This window comes from Perca flavescens, chromosome 15 (assembly GCF_004354835.1).
Source record: "Perca flavescens isolate YP-PL-M2 chromosome 15, PFLA_1.0, whole genome shotgun sequence".
Classification (NCBI taxonomy): domain Eukaryota; kingdom Metazoa; phylum Chordata; class Actinopteri; order Perciformes; family Percidae; genus Perca; species Perca flavescens.
The window spans coordinates 31411988-31431987 of NC_041345.1; the positions used below are offsets into that span (position 1 = coordinate 31411988).

A 20000-nucleotide genomic window follows, 5' to 3' on the forward strand; every position below is an offset into this window, starting at 1 on the left:
TACACACGCGCACACACTCACAAAAATGCACGCACGCACATATGCACATGCGCACACACACACACACACACACACACGCTCACACTCACACAAATGCACTCACACTCACATGAATGCACGCACGTATACACACGCGCAAACACACACACACATCTGCATGCACACGCTCACGCACACACACGCACTCGCACGCACACACTCACACAAATGCACTCACACACACATGCACATGCTCATGAACACACACACACACACACACACACACATATGCAAACACACACTCACACACACACACACACACACACATACACACACACATGCACACACACACACACTCGCACATACACACAAGCACACACATACACACGCGCACACACTCACAAAAATGCACGCACGCACATATGCACATGCGCACACACACACACACACACACGCTCACACTCGCACACACGCACACATACACACTCACACACACACAAACGCACACACGCACGCACAGACAGACCTACTAACAGAGTTTTACTTGTACCCGAGTATTTTTGGTACTGCAGTAAAGTGTGTGACTACTGCGTCCTGCAGGTGTCTGCCTACGGCTTCATCACCAGGAACTTTGCATCCTTCTCCGATCATTACTACGACTCGGCCATCAGGCCGCTGCGCTTCTTCGCCAACCACGACCTGCGGATGGAGAGCCGGCTGTGGGAGGAGCTGCACCGCCGGGGGGTCATCCAGCTGTACCAACGGGGTGGGGGTGGCAGCTAGAGGCCAGGCGTTCAGAAGACCTCTACAACAGGCTTAAAGACACACACGCACATACGCACACAGACAGACAGACAGACAGACACAGTCAATCAGTTTAGGGACATTTTAAGTTCCAATCTTATTTCATGTCGGATATAGAAGAGATTCCCAGAGATCTTCTGCTGTAAATTGTACCAACAAGAAGCAGCCCTCAGATATTGTTATAATGCATATTTGCACCCTGTGGTATTAATACTTTTACTTCAGTAAATGATGGGATGACTTCCTCCACCTCTGGCTAACAACACTAACAAAGATCGTTCAATTTCAGATGCTGAAAACAAAGAATTGGGGCTGTTGTCACAAAATAAAAGCATTCAGGTAAACTAGCTGAAACCAAAACTTTGCAACTGTTTTCATTTCCGGGTCACATAGTTTATTTTGTGTGTAAAACATCAGAAATGAATGGCAAATTCAACGATAAAGAGACAAAGAGCCTAATGTGAAATATTCAGATTGTTTGTTTAATGCCAAAATATGACGCAGAAAAGCAGCGAATCCTCACATTATGGAGGCTGAAACTTGGTCATATTTCATATTTTTATTTTTTTAAATCAGTTTTTAACCCTGGTGATCCTTTTATTCTGTTGGTTTTCAAAAAAAAAATTTTAAATATATTTTTATTTGAGTTTTGCTTTTTTTTCTTGTCAGCTATTTTTTATTTTTTTCGTGAATTTTGTGATTTTTTTTAATTTTGTGTATGTGATGCACTTTTGGTCTGCAATTGTCAAATTAAAGGTGCTATATAAATAAATAAAAGTTAAGTTGTTTTGGCTTTTAAAATGACTTCAAATTTAAGTGAAGTTTATGTTGTGTTGATTCACTGTTTTTTTCTAACAAATTTACATTCACTACATTATTAAAATACATCACACGGTTGATTCAAAAAGAAAGAAAGACAGAATATAAACTGAATGTAATAAGTAGATATTTCTTTTGTCTTGTTTTATTTTGAAAGTCTCGGCCGGATGTTATGTGTGTTGTTTTATGTAATTTATCACATGGTTGATTCAAGAAGAAAAAAAGAAAGAAAATAAACTTAATTTAATAAGAACGTTTCTCTTTGTCATATTTTATTTTGAAAGTCTCTGCCGGATGTTATGTGTGGTGTTTTGTGTAATTTATCACATCACATGGTTGATTCAAGAAGAAAAAAAGAAAATAGTGTTAAAGGGGTGATAGAATGATTATATAGGGTATTTCACACTGTTCCTTATGGTCTCCTAATGGGGTATGTAACATTGGTTGGGCTGAAGATGGCCTGGTTGATATTTTATTGGCCCTTATGCATCCCTGTGTTTTGGCCCTATTTCTAACAAGATCTTTTCTTCCAAATATGGTATGCTCATGACTATTTAGATGAGCTGCACACTGATTGGTTGAGCGAATCCCCATACACACACATAAGAGACGAGACAACAGGTCTCATATTTCAGACACTGTAATGTTTCATTACCAAATTCACTTCTGAGACTTTTTTATGCGAGAAATCAACAATATAAAGCTCAAATATGGGCCGTTTAACGAAAAATGTATGGCTAATTGCAAATTTGGTAAGACGTGTCGGACTTTAGGAGCTCCACACAGTCTGACGAGAAAGCGGCAGCCTGCTGGGCTCCATACCCAGGGCAAAGTCACCTTTTGTGGATTACTGCACTCTGCGGAGCTGGGCGGCTGCCGACATAACTATAATATATTTACAGTTTGAATTTCATCACGGCACTTATATCACAGCTACCCCAAGGTCTTACAAAGCTAACCGTTGTGTCCGATTTCAATTTAAGGCGTTTTTGTGAACGTGAGGGGTCTTGTTAGGAGGAGCAGCTACCTAGCTATGTGTCCCATTCAATACAATGGGAAAAGATCGTGGCTAGCTAGCTACACTTTCAGCATAACAATAGTATATTTACAGTTTGAATTTAGCAGGAAGAGGGGAGGGAGAACAGCGAGCTGCAGGCCCTGGAGCTCTGTCAGGGCAGCGGCGTTTGGTAGTTCGATGTAGCAACCCAGGCAGCACCAGCCGCTGAACTCCGACACACATTGCAATTAGCCATCCATTTTCGTAAAACTGCCCATATTTGAGCTTTATATAGCTAGTTGATTTCTCGCATAAAAAAGTTTCAGAACTGAATTTTGTAATGGAATAGCAGAGATCTGCGCGACCTAGATTCAGAAGACCACCTGATCTCAGGTCAGTTGTGTAGCCTATGTAAATTTTGACAGAGAGAGTCTAGAGCCAAGTCAGGACTCGGCGGTTCTTTGAGATTCGCCTGTTTTCAGAGGCAGTTTCAAATTGTGAGATTTTTAGAAGAAAGAGGTGTCAATGGGATTTAGAAGTTCTATGTATGTCCTATTTACCCACTAAACTGTCATTATCAAACTACGACAAGGTAAAATCGGTTTTGCATTCTATCACCCCTTTAATTTAATAAATCCATTTCAATTGGTCGTGTTTTATTGTGAAAGTCCCGGCCGGATGTTCTGTGTGGCGTTCTGTGTAACTTGACACCGTGTGCACATTCTGGAGACAGCAGCGGAGGGAATGTGGCAGTCACGTAGAGGAGGGAAAACCTGGAGGAACGGCAACTGGCAATGCGTCGAACAAAGTACTAAACTCCTAAACATACGTATATCGTTACGTTAGTTCTGTGTCGGGGGATTAAACTACAGTCTGCTACAGCTGAAAGCCAACATACTGGAATATAAAACTCGACTTTTCTGGAATATCAACACAAGGAATAACGTTACGTTGCTGTGCCAGCTCTTCGGAGTTTTCCTGCGAACTGCCACCGTGGTCCGCTACGTTTCAAGGGGGTTGAAAAGTTTATGCTGCTATACTTCACTAAAAGAAAGGTAAGTCTTACGTGAAAGTCCTGTTTTGTTCTTACAATTTTTTGGGATTCAAGAAAACGGCCCTTACAGGTGTGATAACTAACTTCGGTGCAAAGGTCGGCGCTGGGTCTGTTTACATGCCAGACTCCGGCCGCTATTTGCCCGTTTGTACGCTACGGAGAACGCTTCGGTCTGAACTCCCTTCACATGCGTTACAAACTGGAGCAGTTTATGCAAAGTCTGGAAATACATATTATGTGTGTGTTTTATAGGGTTGATGAGCACGGGAATCTAGAATTTGTAACCGTTTTAACTGCGTCTGGCTTGGCAATGTCTCTATATCAAAGAAAAGGGCACATATTGATGCTAATCAAGATAGATACTTGTACTATGAAAACGTTTGGCTTGGTTGCTAATTATACAGCGTAAACACACCAAACGGCTGCAGCATGTGGACTTCACCCCTCTAACTTTATTTTAGAGTAATAACTGTCAAGCGAGTCTTGTTTGGGAGCAATAAACTGATTTATTAATGTCCACTGTGGTGCGTGTGGACCACTTCACTGAGACTTGGAGTGCCCCCGCAGTGTCGAAGGGGGAATTTATGAGTATATTATTGTTCCTCTTGTCATGAATGCAGTGCAGAGAGAGGACAAAACGCCCGAGGGAGATGGAGGACAAAAAGGGGGACATGACGGGTAGAAATGGGAATGACAGCTCTGTTACTGGCCGGGCCCTGTGCGACTCTGTGGCTGCTGCTGGTTACGTAATCAAAGTAGTTGTAACCAGGAACACCGACTCTGGGATCGGCTGCAAACCAGATCTCTGTTCATATGAACAACTAGGCTGTAGGGATCGGCCGATTAGCAGCCTGCATGGCCGATTAGCGGGCGTGCAGGTTAGATTAGTGTTTTATTTGCCGATAACCAATAACGTTAATTATTAAAGAGCGTGCTACTGTCAGCAAGTTTAGACTTCAGGAAGCTATTTTTTGTTTTATTTATTATTTTCTTTTGGCCCTATACAAATAGATTATTTTATGCTTTATGTATGTTTTTTTTTTTATTTATTTAAACGTTGCCTTAAAAAAAGAATCAGGGGTCAATAAAATGTAAAGAAAATACAAAAAAATGTCAAACTTGGGCAAAAAGTGTTAAAAAAACGCAGTTGTCTGTTGTTTTTTTCCCCACTTTTTTCCGCTTTTTGTGACTTTTTTTTGTGATATTTTTTTAGCTTTTTCCCCCTGACTATTTGTCACTTTTTACTACTTTTTTGTCGTTTTGTTTTTCGTTTTTAGCAACTTTTTTACGACTTGTTTGGGGACTTTTTTGTCGCTTTTTTTCCGACTTTTTTTGTCGCTTTTTACGACTTTGTATTTGCTTTTAGCGTCTTTTTTTACGACTTGTTTAGGGACTTTTTTTAGACTTTTTTATTTGTTGTTGCTTTTTGTGACGTTTTTTTTGCTTTTATCTGACTTTTTTGTTGCTTTTTACGACTTTGTTGTTGCTTTTTTGTCGCTTTTAGCAACTCTTTTTAGGGACATTTTTGTCGCTTTTTACGACTTTTTTTAAAAAAAATCAGAGAAAAAAAGTCTATAAAATGTAAAGATAATACAAAAAACATGTCAAACTTGGGCAAAAAGCGTTAAAAGTGCAGACAAACAAGACGACGAAAACCATCTCTCTGTTTATATATTCAAACCTCAACGACCCGATATTATTGATACATATCGTCATCTTTAAGAACGCATTTATTTTGAAAATCCCCACTTCATATTTATTCTTTTTTCCTTGGCCTTTCCCAGCTGAGTGCTTTGTTGTGTATTTGATTTAAATGATTTCTACTTTGTTCTGTACAGCACCTTGTGTAACGTTGGTTGCTTTTTAAAGTGCTTTATACATTTTTGATTTGATTTTGCATTGAAAAAAGTTTCTTTTTTATTTAAATATCAAATTCTACTTGCCTGAAGTCAATTTTTACTGACTACCCCTATATACAAAAAAATAACTAAAAATAAAACGTTGAAAAAAACTTATTTTTTAAAAACTTTTGCATAAAAAAAAAAGTCTGGGGAAAAGTCAACAAGTAAAGAAAATAAAAAAAAAAATGTCAAAGTTCGACAAAACGTCAAAAAGCGTTAAACACTCACACACACACATACGCGCGCGCACACTCACTCACTCACGCATAAATATATATATAGATATGTTGCAGCCTTTTGCGATGTGTGTATTGCGCCAGTTGATATCGCCATGACGACAACTAAAGGATATATTGTGCGGCCCTAATTTCCACCCCCGGAGTTCTCATGCAGAGATCAGGACTGTCAGCAGCGATGCCAGTTATGGGAGAGAAAGTGGAGCAGGGACCGAGCTGTGCCAGCTCCTTCCTCCGCTGTGGGAGAGCTGTGTCTGGGCACTGGGCCGGAAGACTTTAAGGAGCTGCTCTGCTGTTGGAGTGGATGGATTCTATCCCAGAGCCCCGAGGGCAGCAGCAGGGCCCAGCACAGCACGACCAGTCAGCCACACAGGGAGCACACTCCGAGTCAGCTGGTCTCACACGTCACTCACCGTGTTCTCCTCGGCTTTACAATGGGAAGAACCCAGTGGAGTTTGGTGGGAAACCCTTGTGTGTGTGTGTGTGTGTGTGTGTGTGTGTTGAGGGGTTTAGACCTCTGGTTTAAAAAAAGGTAACTACTACCTGAGTGGAGTTTGGTGGGACGACCTGCACACGAGGCTCTGCTTCAGTGTTTACACAGCAGAGGAAACCGAGTGGATCGGCCGTCATCTGTTGGTGTGTGAAGGGTTGGAGACAGGGGTGTGTGTGTGTGTGTGTGTGTCTGTCTCTGTCTCTGTCTCTCTGTGTGTGTGTTTCTCTCTCTCTCTCTCTCTCTGTGTGTCTCTCTCTGTGTGTGTGTGTGTGTGTGTGTGTGTGTGTGTGTGTCTCTGTGTGTGTGTGTGTGTGTGTGTGTGTGTGTCTCTGTGTCTGAGTGTCTCTCTTTCTCTCTCTGTGTGTTTGTGTGTGTATGTCTCTGTGTGTGTGTCTCTCTGTGTGTGTCTCTGTCTGTGTGTGTGTGTGTGTGTCTCTGTGGGTCATGAGTTGGGTCATGGTTGCCTTCTCGGCCGCCCTAACGTGCCTTCAGAGGGAACGGAGTTTATCCAGAAACAGGTTTGTGTTGCATCCCAACACACATCGCTCACTTTCTGTGGCAAATGATCCTTTTAGATTTTCATCATCACAATAATTTTTGGATGATAGAAGTTTGATTCAACTGAAGTTGTCTTTCTGGAAATGCAGCACCAATCTGAGCCACATAGTTGAGATGTTCTCCGTTCTGATTGGACTGTGAATACACTCTTTCAGTAAAGCGGATGTAAAAGCTTCTTTTCCCTCTGAGTAATAAGACTGATCTGAGATCAGGAAATGGTCTAGTTGATGCTAAATATTTGTCGCCATCCATTCGCATTTTCATTTCAACATTTCTTGGGAATTTGGTAAAAAATGTGCGCTAAATTTGGATGGAAACTTCACTCCCCATCAAACTTTTTGGGGGTATTTTGCTGTCACACAGTAGCCTGGTCCTACCAGTCTGGCCACTCTCCATTGACAAGTGTTAACTTCCTTGAAGGCGGGTCCTCTGTTGAAGTTTAAAACTATTGGATCTGCCCAGAGCCACTCTGGATCTGCCATAACCAATCGTTAACGTCTGGTCGTGACGCATGTCATTGGCATTTGTTGCAACAAGAGGGGAGACCGACAACAACTATCTGCTTATATTTAGCATTAGCATCGCTAGCGTTAGCCAACTCCTTCACCGCTAACGGAGCGAGCTGGAAAATCAAACTGTTCCACAAACCCCTGGGGAGGAGGGCCACTACATCATGGCCCCCAACACAACTCAGCAGAGATTGGTCTCGCTCGGGATTTAGGCTAACTTCTGGATATTCGGCAGCGTTGCCACAACGGACTGAATGGCGTCGCTCGCATCTTTCTAGTGCATGTCCTCAACGTTACCGTTCTCAGCCACTCCCTCTGTTCACTGATTGGACTGGCAATTATTTGGCCGGAGAAAACTCAAGAAATTTACAAATTCTCAAATTGTATACAATTGAATTATAGGTGCTCTAAGCGATGTCACGCATTTTTTTAGGCTACAGCATTTTTTGTCACATCTGCTAGCTGCCTGTCCCCTGAACACACTGTAAAAAAAGCATCTCCTCACTATCTGCTAGCTGCCTGTCCCCTGAACACACTGTAAAAAAAAAAAAAAAAAAAACATCTCCTCACAATCTGCTAGCTGCCTGTCCCATGACCACACTGTAAAAAAAAAAAAAACATCTCCTCACAATCTGCCTGTCCCCTGAACACACTGTAAAAAAAAAAAACATCTCCTCACAATCTGCCTGTCCCCTGAACACACTGTAAAAAAAAAAAAAAAACATCTCCTCACAATCTGCTAGCTGCCTGTCCCATGAACACACTGTAAAAAACATCTCCTCACTATCTGCCTGTCCCCTGAACACACTGTAAAAAAACATCTCCTCACTATCTGCTAGCTGCCTGTCCCCTGAACACACTGTAAAAAAACATCTCCTCACTATCTGCAAGCTGCCTGTCCCCTGAACACACTGTAAAAAACATCTCCTCACTATCTGCAAGCTGCCTGTCCTCTGAACACACTGTAAAAAAATGTGGTCTCTGTAGACAGCCCAGGGTCCACACACGCCAGCAAAAACAAAGTGGGGCCTGTTGCAAAACCAGGATAAGGGATTAAGCCGGGATATTAAAGTTATCCTGGATGAATTTAGCTTTGACTTGGTTGCACAAAAGCAGGTTGAATTAAACCTAGCCAAGTAACCATGGAGATTTATTCTTTGCAGCTAGCCTGCTCCAGAGCAAGCTAACAGGCTAAGATTAATTAAGAGTCCTATGTGTTAAACCAGCTGCCGCTCTGATCCGAAATAAACGTGTTTAACGTTTAAGTTATTCTGTTGTCTTCTGAATCATCCCACACCGTGCAGCGGTGGAGACTTTTAGCGTCAATAACCAAACCAAACCAAACGTCCGTATTTTATGAGATGGGAGTGGGAATGTGTTCAAAGCTTCTTAATCATTTTATTTCGGTTTGTCATTTTCGAGCTTGGGAGTGAGAATAAAAAAACATGAATAATAACAGGTTACATTGTTTTACAGATATGCTTAATATGATACACACCGCACGCGTCGCACGAGCGTGTCAGCCGCATGGCATGTCCGTTTATATTTCAGCTCCCATGGTAACAGGTTAGAGCTTACACACTGCCGGCGTGAGACGCGTGCCTGCTAGAAATAGAACCGACGCCTATTTTTCACGCGAGACAGAGCGTGTTTGAAGCGTTTCCAGGCTAAATAGAATAGGAAAATATGTTAAAATGTCATTTAGACACGAATGCATATTAATAAATGACATCTTGATGTTTGAAAGTCTAGGTTTTGACATCAATGTAGATATAAATGCAATACAAAATTTCAGACGAAATATTTTCAAATATTGCACCTGTCATACAGAACGAAATATTCTGTAACATATTTTGCAGTCAATACTGCCGACGTTGTCTTGCTTTAATCAGATCAGTAGGCTCTATATAAATGGTAGGATAGGCTAAGATAACAACGTAGTGTGTGTTCTGGGTGACGGTCCAACATCAGATAGGCTATATAGGCTCTTTACAGCTACACAAAGTTGTTATAAACAGACAGCCCACTTACCCATTTTTTAGAGTTTGAATCTGTCTGCACTATGTCCCGAGATCAGCCCCCCTGTATGTAGCAGCAGGAGCAGCGCCGCGTCAGACACGCTTCTGGTGTGTAGGACACAGAAAAATACATGCAGCTGAGACGCAACAGAAACGCCACACTCGCGCAACACGTGCAGTGTGTAACCGGCCTTACAGTGTGTATTGAAGTCACTTACTTATTTTTCTAGTTTTATGCTTGTTCTGTATGAACATTAATTGTAGAAAGATATTTAGAATTAGACATAGCTTATAGATATTTGTGCATATGGTTGTAAAACATATTCTCGCATTATGAATAAGGGTTTGAAATTAAGCCTAGTCCTTAGGGTAAATTTCCCGAGGAACATTAATTCCCTCAGCTCACTTTTATTAGCCTCGTGAGATCGTCCTGATCTGGCGAGCTCCAGTTTTCCACTCTCAGATCAGTCTGGCATCTTGAGGCAGAGAAAATTTGGAGCCGTTAGCCAAACGACCGGGCCAATCAGCGTTTGTTTTGAGGTGGGTTGGTGGTGATAGACAGATGGTTTATCCAATCAGCTAACCAGTATTTTCAGTCAGCGGTAGCCCTAATTCTGTTAGCCGCTTGCTAATGCTTTTTTTCTCTTAGATCCTTCTTTTGGAATATGGTCTGGGAACCTGAAATGGTTCCTTTTATTCCTAAATTCTCGTTACACAAACGGCAAATCTCCTTTACCGACATGTTGCTTGCATGCTGAGCTAACGAGCTATGCTTTGCCTGCAGCAGCAGGGGCGGGCTTGTTGTTGTATTTTCATACACTTCGTGGATCTGATTGGTTGATTTGGCCCGTCTATCACCAACATAGGTGATAAACAGATGGTTCATCCAATCAGCTAACCAGTATTCCGCCCCTTCCCAAAAGTTCTCCAACGGAAAGTTCCCAGATGGATATGCCGAGCAAATGCGAAGCAATCCATCTGGCGGAGTCAGGTTACACTTTTATGGCAAAGTAGGCTAAATAATAAAACATTTAATTTATATAGTGCTTTACATGGTAGGCTAAAAGACACTTTACAGTAAAACCAGCACATTTAGCACATAAAAACAGATACAGCAATCAAACCAACACATAAAGCAAGCATATTAAAGCAATTAAAACAGAATGTACAACTTTGTAAAAATGTGGAGTGACTAGTAAGTAGTTTTTTTTTTTTTTAATTCATATGCATTCAGTCGGTTCGCTATTGTCTGTCAGGCTTTATAGTGCGCTGAAGCACAGAAGGGAGGGAACAGGATGAGGATGAGGAGGAGGGAGGAGCGAGCTAGTCTTTGTTTTGTTTGAAAATACTTTGAACGTCAACTTAGAGCACCTTTAAACACCCAAATTCAATGAAAGTAGTGAACTAACATTTTATTGGGAAGGGCGTCGTATGGAACCATCCACCTTCTTTTTTTTGACAATTTGGTTGAAAGAAACCCCCCAAAAAAAGGGAGGACAACAGGTGGAACATCAGGCGTTGACTTCAATGGCCACGATTGGGCTCCTTGGAAGCTTAAACATAACATATAGGGAGTTCCAACAAGGAATTAGTTATGAATGAATATTTATTTAATCAAAAACGGCAACAAAAACTTTAGAAAAGGGCGCCTTGATAGCTCACCTGGTAGAGAGTGCGCCCCATGTACAAAGGCAGAGTCCCTGTCGCAGCGGCCGCAGGTTCGACTCCGACCGGCGGCCCTTTGCTGCATGTCATTCCCCCTATCCTTCACATTTTCAACTGTCCCATATAATAAAGGCCTAAAATGCCAACAATTAATCTTATAAAAAACGGTGACAAAAACAAAGTTGGAAAAAAGCTACAAAAACGTCCAAAAAAAAGACCAAATCGTCTTGGGAAAAAAAAGGCGATGTGTGGACATAGTGTCCAGGTTGAAAACTGAAGTTCCTCTTTCATCCTGATTAGATTCAGTGAGGAATTAGAAAGGATCAGGGTCTGATAAGTGGATTCAGGACTGGATTTGGGGCCGATAAGATGCTGCTGAACTCAAAGCCTTCATCATGTTTAGGCTCCTGTTGATCCTCCAAACCGTACGGCTCCTATCTAAACCAGAGAAGGTAACGGGGGCGGTTTTCAACACGTGGTTAATGTTGAGAAACGCTCCCAGTTTGGTTAGATTTAGGCACCAAAACCTTTTTTGACTTTATTTTCGCTTTTTAGGGACTTTTTTGACGCTTGTTTTGGGGACTTTTTTTCGACTTTTTTGTGGCTTTTTTAGGGACTTTTTTTTTGTCATTTTTTGACCCAATTTGGTTCAGAAACGACTTATGGGGCCGTTTTGGGGAGGAAAAGTCTCATTTCATCCCGGTAACTGGTCTAAATAAGTTGTGTCTTTCCTCTCTGACACCTTCAGGAGCTGCTGTGCTTTTAGGTTTCACTCTCTGGGGGGTGAACTGATCTGTTTTTTTTCTCATTTTCTTTTCAGTCTCTCCATACCTCTGCAGGAAATAACATCACACGGAGGATTTTATTTTGAAGCCGCTGCGTTTGGAGCCGTCCGCTGAGCGTCGGAGACAGGAAGTGTCTCACCTGAGGCAGGTCTCCATGTCTCCAGATTTTAAATAAAGCTGGTTCAAACGCGAGGAGGAGGAGGAGGAGGCGGGGGCGGCAGGCAGCGAGGGGGAGCATGGGGAAGGAGCAGGATCTGCTGCAGGCGGTGAAGAGCGGAGACCTGCCATCCACTCAGAAGCTGCTGTCCAAACTCAAAGCCAACAGGAACAGTAAGGACTCTAAAACAACGGGCTTTTATTCTGAAAATCTGGCTGATAACCTGTCGACTGCTGAGATGGTTCACATGTGGTTCATATATACATATGTTCATATGTTCTCGTCGGTTTATTTCTCTCTGGATTGAATACATTTGCATAATATACAGATGCATTCTGGGATAGGAGACAAGAACTGGATTGTTTACATTTCTTTAAACCAATCACAATTGTCTTGGGCGGAGCTAAGCTCCGGACGCAGCAACGGTGGCTCTGCTAAATTGTGTGTGTGTGTGTGTGTGTGTGTGTGTGTGTGTGTGTGTGTGTGTGTGTGTGTGTGTGTGTGTGTGTGTGTGTGTGTGTGTGTGTGTGTGTGTGTGTGTGTGTGTGTGTGTGTGTTTACCAACCATCATTATTTCCACATGATTGGTGATTGTTGATCACAACTCTCTTTGTGTTAATCTAATGTAAATCTGTCCAACCGTGCCCTGTAAGAACCAAGCAGGCCTGTCTTGTTGCACCGTTCACGTCTTCTAAACTTGACATTTTCAGCGTGTAGCTCGCTAGCTGGGAGGTTGTTGTTGTTGTTTGCTGAAGAGGAGGGAGTGAACGGTAACACACGGAGAAAGGAAGGCCTTGTCCTGATCCAGACTACAGACTACAGGGCAGCCTGCTGCAGGTGTTCCTCAGCAACACACAAGTCTAACCAAAGTCTAGCAGGTTCTCGGTGCTCAAACTGAACCACTGAATTTAAACTGTGTGGAGGTGTTGAATCACGGGTGTCACACCCGGTAGTCTCCGTCTCATCTGATCTGATGATGATGATGATGATGATGATGATGATGATGAAGATTAGTCACAGCTACCGATTGTTTTCATTGCAGGGTTGGGCAATTTATGGATATTATAACCACAGGGCTCCACACTAACTTTTTGCCTTGGTTGCACTGGTGCGCCTAACTTTTTTTATTTAGGTGCACCAGCACAAAATTTAGGTGTAACCAAATTTTTCCTCGCATCGCCGTAACGCTGAATGGCAATATATAGCTCTGTATTTTTTTACAAAGTGGGCTAAATGTTCAGTTTTAAATCAAAGCCACTTTTCACAAGCTCTTTTATTAAAACAGATTGTGATTAAAATAAAATGCAAAGACAGGGTTTCCTTTACCAGTTTGAAAATATATAGCTGCAACACATGTAAATGAAAGTTATCTAAAATAAATAGCCTAGGATATATAAAAAAAAATATATATATATCTGAGAAAGCTCCTTCATAAGCTTTCATCAACAATAACAGACTGATTAAAAGAGAAAGAGGACGCCGGGATAGCTCAGTTGGTAAATATAGAGGTTTGACTCCGACCTGCTGCCCTTTCCTACATGTCATCCCCCCTCCCCCTCTCTCCCCCCTTTCATGTCTTCAGCTTTCCTATCAAAATAAAGGCAGAAAGAAAAACAAAGAACGACCGAAATACAGGGGGAGTGCGATGGACTGAAGCATACGCTACTCAGAGAGTGACGGCTGACTCATTAGCGGCGTTACACCCGTCTTGTGTCGGCTATGAAACGTCTGTATCGTCACTGCGCTGCATTTTTATGATCTATGATCCAGCAGGCTCCGTCTTACACACTATTACTCAACCAACTGAAGTTAGTTGCATTTAATAACTTCTAATGTGTTTTTCACCATGGCGGCCGCAGTAACAGAGAGTTACCAGCGGAAACACTGGTACCAATACAGGTTTCCCTCTCATACTTAACAATATACAGCTGTGTTAATAACAATTAAAACTGTAGACAAATGTCGGGAGTTTGGACCGGCGGCGCTGTGTCTCTCCATGTTGCCGTGTGTGAGTGAATGGGGGGGCTGCGCGGAGGAGAGATCCAAACACAGGCACGGCTTTCCAGAAGGAATGGTCATGTAACGCAACATTAAACCATATCGATATAAACGACATCACTTCGTTAGTGGAGAGGCAGCGGAAGCGAGGACGTTAGGTGCACCGGTGTGACCTAGGAAACATCTTAGTCGCACCCTTACACATTTTGGTCGCGTTTGCGACAAAATTGGTCGCACTCTCGAGCCCTGAACCACACCGATGGTGGGTGGGTGGGTAGGTGTGGGTGTGTCTGTCTGTCTGTGGGTGTGTCTGTATGTGTCTTTGTGTGTGTGTGTGTGTGTGTGTGTGTGTGTGTGTGTGTGTGTGTCTCTGTGTCTCTGTCTGTCTGTGTGTTTGTGTGTCTGTCTGTGAGTGTGTACCCGTTTTACTATATTCGTGGGGTCCAAAAACCGGGGACTACAGTATACTTGTGGGGTCTGCACAGCCTCGTGGGGACCAAAATGCTGGTCCCCACGAGTGTGTGTGTGTGTGTGTGTCTCTGTCTCTCTGTGTGTATGTGTGTGGGTGTAAATTGTGTTCAAGCTTCCCTGTAGACGGATTAGATTTTTTTCTGCACCCACTAAAAGAGTTCATGGGACTAAGTGAAGTGTAACAGAAACATCACACACACACACACACACACACACACACACACACACACACACACACACGTGGTTAACTTGTGGAAGAATGCCTCAGAAGTTAAGTGAGTTAGATGTAATGTAATGTAGCAGTACAGTAACAGTGTGCCGCCTGTAAACACCTCCCCCTCCCTAAATCTCTAATTCCTGTTAATCCTGGCGGAGCACCATCTGGGACCTCCTTGTGATTTGGGTGATAGCAGATCATGAAGCGGCAGATGTCAGGAGGACAGTTTGGGTCACACATGTCCTCTGATAATCACAGGAAATGGCCCCAAAATTTGCAGGCAAGGGGTGTGTGTGTGTGTGTGTGTGTGTGTGTGTGTGTGTGTGTGTGTGTGTGTGTGTGTGTGTGTGTGTGTGTGTGTGTGTGTGTGTGTGTGTGTGTGTGTGTGTGTGTGTGTGTGTGTGTGTGTGTGTGTGGCTCCGGTTGTAGTGTGTCAGGTGATGGGTGGGGTGTGTTGAGATGAAGAACAATAAGCGGGGGTCCATCTGCAGGAAGTCCCCGAGCAGGAAAGAATCTTAACTAGTAAAGTAACTAGTAACTAAAGCTGTAACAGATGAATGTAGTGGAGTAACTAAAGTAACAAGTAACTAAAGCTGTAACAGATGAATGTAGCGGAGTAACTAAAGTAACTAGTAACTAAAGCTGTAACAGATGAATGTAGCGGAGTAACTAAAGTAACTAGTAACTAAAGCTGTAACAGATGAATGTAGCGGAGTAACTAAAGTAACTAGTAACTAAAGCTGGAACAGATGAATGTATTTCTCTCTGAAATGTAGCGCAGTAGAAGTAGAAAGTGGCCTGAAAAGAAAAGACTCAAGTAAAGTACAAATACCTCAACATCTGGTACTGAAGTACAGTACTGGAGTACATGTACTCAGTTACATTCCGGCGCTGGCTGTGGATTGCTGTGTGTGATGGTGAGCCGGCCGTCTGTCTCATGTTTTTATTCATGAGTTTCAGTTCAAAGTCTGATAGTCATCCCGCTCTAAATGCTTTTATTTTACATCACAAATACTTCCTTTATCAGAGAGCTCTGTCTGTCTGTCTGTCTGTCTGTCTGTGTCTGTGTTTATGTGTGTGTGTGTGCACACAGTGCCGCAAAAGCGCCCCAAAAGTGACATTATCACTGCAGGACTTTAACTTGTAACAGAGTATTTATTACAGTGTGGTATAGGGCTGGGACGATATTTAATTGTGACATGAGACTAGATATCGCTTTAGATTTTGGAGTAATTTATTACTTTTTCCTGTTTTAAACAATGCACTACAGTGCCTGTGGAGGAACCGTTGGGGTCGGGGCAATAGTGAATCAGGGGCCTCGACGGACCAGACCCGGGCAGCAGACGCTGGCTCTGGGGACGTGGGAACGCCCTCTCTGTGGGGAAGGAGCCGGAATGCGGGAGGTACCGGTTAGATCTGGTGGGGCTTACCTCACGCACAGTCTTGGTTCTGGAACCATACTCCTGGATAGGGGTTGGACTCTTTTCTTCTCCGGACAGGCGCCGGGCGGGTGTGGGGACAAGTCCCTAGATGGATACCCCAGTTAGATTTTGGGGGAAAATGACTGTTGTTTGTGCATATGCACCAAACAGGAGTTCGGAAATGGCCTTCTTGAGACCTTGACTGAGTCCTGTCCATTGTTCCTGGGGGTTCAAAACAATGCACTACAGTAAAGTGATGTCATTTTCTGTGTTACCAAAGTACTCTAGCTGTTCTATTATTTTTTACCAAGACATTATGTCCACATTATCTGAAGATTACATATCTTAAATCTCAGAGAGGGGCAGAGCTGAAGATATTTTGTTAAAGCTCTGGACAATTGTCAACCCTATAATATGGAGGAGGCCCCTGTCCAACAATATCGAGCTTTTCGTGCATGGAGGCTGGGGGTATTAGGACAAGAATATTCTGAAGCTGATAGCTGTGGTCTAGGGTTTTCTCCATAATCGAACACCAGCCCTAGTGTGGCATTAGTACAGTTACTGCAGTAAAGGCAGTTGCAGGGGTCGGCGGGCTGCAGCCTCTGCCGTGAAAGAGGCAAAGCAGCGGGTGTGGGAGAAGTTTCCTTCCTGCCTGTGGGACACTGTTGACCTCAACTGAGGACATGTGGAGGAAGGGACTTTGCAGTCCTCCACAGATTCCAGGGACAGTGTTAAAACGGAAGTCTCTGTGTGTCTTTCAAAGCCCCGGGATTGATGCCGAAATGGTGTGGAGGTTTGTCTGTTGAAACTTTTCGGCCTGTTGGAGTGTGAAATGTTTAATGGGTCCAAACAGACAGGAAGGCTCCAGGCTCAAACAAAGCAAGCCTGGGGTGTGTGTTTTGGAAACCGGTCCCCCGGGAGGAGGGTTCGGTAGTAAGTCGGACTCTTTTCAGGTGCTGTGAACAGTCGGGTGGGGAGGGGTGCAGTGCTGTTGGGACCATGCAGGGGCCCCATAGGGACCCCCACTCCGCCCGATTATCAGGTGTGTCTGACAACATCATGGAAAGGATCCCTTCAGAGGTAGACCTTTTTAAAAACCTCTTTAAGACCTTTCTGTTTAACCAGACACAGCTCTGAAGTTGCTAGCACCAAACCCACCAGACTCCATTTAAATAATCAGGACTTTTAGCGTGTAAAGATGTACATCTGTAAACTATGTGTTTCAGCAGGAAACCACAAATAGAGTTCCAGGAGGGCTTGGTGAAAGTGAGGGACAATGGAGCGGGAGATTGGTGGGAGAACTGGGGGGTGGTATTGCATTCAATCTAAAACGGCTTTTCATAGTTTTATTTTGTTTCTGTCGACTTTGAGTGAAGTGTATTTTAGGGTGAGAATGCGTGAAAATGAGGAGCCAGTTGGTTTCGGCATCTGGTAAGGATGGTGCGACCTAGGGAGGTGTTAGGCCCAGCTGGGAAAATCGGGAAGACCCAGGACTAGGTGGAGGGATTATATCTCCAACCTGGCCTGGGAACGGGATCCCCAGTCGGAGCTGGTTAATGTTTCGGGAAAGGGGTCGACCCGACACCGGATGTCTGGATGGATGGATGGACTACAGTAAAGATGCCCTGGTTGTATTTTTTACCAAGACATTATGTATGAAGATTACATATCTTAAATCTCATTGTGAAGATATTTTGTTAAAGCACCAAGGTGTTGTGTATTGTATGGGTGTTCGGAGTACTTCCTTCCTGCCTGTACTCTGAGGACATGTGGAGGAGGGACGTCACAGATTCCAGGGACAGTGATTCCAGGGACAGTGTAGGTAAAACCTCTCTGTGTGTCTTTCAGCCGATGGTGTGTAGATGTTGTGTTGTGTGTTGGGTGTATGCAGGGTCGGTACTGTACAGGTGTGTGTGTATCATGGAAAGGATCCTTCAGGTGACCTTTTTGTGTAAGATGTTTGTGTATTGTGCACCAAACCCACCAGGTGGACTTTTCTGTAAAGATGTACATCTGTAGATGTTGTGTATTGTGCAGGTGTTGTGTATTGTGCAGGTGTTGTGTATTGTGCAGGTGTTGTGTAGATGTTGTGTATTGTGCAGGTGTTCTGTTGTGTAGATGTTGTGTATTGTGCAGGTGTTGTGTAGATGTTGTGTATTGTGTTTAGGTTGTGCAGCAGGTGTTGAGTAAGGTGTTGGCTGCAGGTGTTTTAGATTTATTATTGTGCAGGTGTTCGTTATGTAGATGTTGGAGGTTCAGGTGTTGTGTAGATGTTGTGTATTGTGCATGCAGCTCTCTCGGTGTTTTTCTCTGGCTCTATAACGGAGGTTCTACACTCTGTCTGTCTGTCTGTCTGTCTGTCTGTCTGTCTGTCTGTCTGTCTGTCTGTCTGTCTGTCTGTCTGTCTGTCTGTCTGTCTGTCTTTATCCACAGATCTGAGAGAAGTCTTTTAGTTTCCTTCATTTCAGCCTGTTAACCAGCAGCATTATTACCCAGAATCCTCTCCTGTGTTTTTCTTTACAAACTCTGGTTCTGGGCCCTTCCGGAGTCCGTATTATAAGTTGTGTGTGTCTGTGTATGGAGACCAGTTCTCACCACGGAGCATGACAGGAATTCACAGAGCTTTCATTTAGGTTACAGTTGCGGTAAGATGCTAAAAAAAGGAGTTTATTTCCACAGAACTTGTTGAAGTACGTTAGAGCGCAGCTCTGCTTATTCCTACACCTTTACTGTGTGTGTGTGTGTGTGTGTGTGTGTGTGTGTGTGTGTGTGTGTGTGTGTGTGTGTGTGTGTGTGTGTGTGTGTGTGTGTGTGTGTGTGTGCCAGCCATTGTCGGAGCGGCAGCAGAGGGGAGAATGAAGGCGATGATGTCACGGCGGTGGTATGTGTGGACCCCCTTTTTTCTCAGGCTGGAATGGGACTCCACACTGTTTCCTCAGGTCCTCTCCACCAGTGACAAAGAGAGAGAGGCCAGCGCTGCCAGCACACACTCACTGCTCTTTCCCAGCGAGCCTTTCAAGGGAAATTTCGTTTTTTTTTTTCTCCAACTTGGACCCTATTTTCCCATGCATCGATGTCTAAGTGCAGGGTTCAAAATTGGCGCCACCTACCAGCCAAATGTTGGTAAAATATGCACATAGTGGCTGGTAAAATAGAAACATTCACTAGCTATCTGACTCAAGTTAACTTTGCACCCTGTAAGTGCCTGGACGCCAGGGCTGGACTGGCCATCTGGCATACCGGGCATTTTCCCGGTGGGCCGACAAACTTTTGGGCCGAATGGGCGATATAAATAGGCCTTTTTTATTTTTGGGCCGAGCCGGCACATAAAGAACTCACAGCGGCCCATTGGTTAATTTTCTTTACTGGCACTGGCCTGTCCAATCAAATCCAGGAACCCCCTTCCCCATTCCGGGCCGCAAATTTACGAATCCCACTATGGCCACGCCTCCTGGCCCTGACACACGAGCTGTAATAGTTATGCTGGAAGTTTAGCATCCACGTTAAAATGGACAAACGACCAGCAACGTGTAAAGGAGGTGCAGAGAAATTACGGGAGAAAAAGATTAAGAATCTAGAGGCGGATTCCTCAAAATGTGCCAAAACTTCGGACATGTTTGGGGATGTAGTAGCTGCTTCAACATCTGCATTACCTGAAGCCGAGGAGGAGGAGAGGTGGCTGGCTATACAGAGAAGCAGAAAGAAAGGGATGAAGATGAGGAGAGTAACCATGACAGGGCCATGGGAGCGAGTGAGGAAAAGATGGAAGAGAGAGTAGATGACGATGTGGTAAGGAGTAGGCAAATTAACAGGGACTCTCAGGAAGGGAGGGAGGGAGGGAGGGAGGGAGGGTGTGTGTGTGTGTGTGTGTGTGTGTGTGTGTGTGTGTGTACCCGTTTTACTATATTCGTGGGGTCC

General features: G+C 43.7%; 2 protein-coding genes across 4 annotated transcripts in view; both read left to right on the plus strand.

Moving 5' to 3' along the window:
• st6galnac2 (ST6 (alpha-N-acetyl-neuraminyl-2,3-beta-galactosyl-1,3)-N-acetylgalactosaminide alpha-2,6-sialyltransferase 2) overlaps nucleotides 1-762 on the plus strand; it is a 13394-nt gene extending 12632 nt beyond the window's left edge. Inside the window, exon 8 of the mRNA XM_028600476.1 lies at nucleotides 580-762. Within this exon, the coding sequence (XP_028456277.1) occupies nucleotides 580-762 (183 nt within the window). The remainder of the gene's footprint in view (nucleotides 1-579) is intronic.
• Nucleotides 763-3310: 2548 nt separating this feature from the next.
• The window catches only part of LOC114569186 (CASK interacting protein 2), a 77167-nt gene continuing 60477 nt past the window's right edge, over nucleotides 3311-20000 (plus strand). For all 3 annotated transcript variants that reach the window (XM_028598973.1, XM_028598974.1, XM_028598976.1), the window contains exons 1-2: nucleotides 3311-3654; nucleotides 11854-12148. In XM_028598973.1, coding sequence (XP_028454774.1) covers nucleotides 12055-12148 — 94 coding nt within the window. In that variant the 5' untranslated portion in view covers nucleotides 3311-3654; nucleotides 11854-12054. The remainder of the gene's footprint in view (nucleotides 3655-11853; nucleotides 12149-20000) is intronic.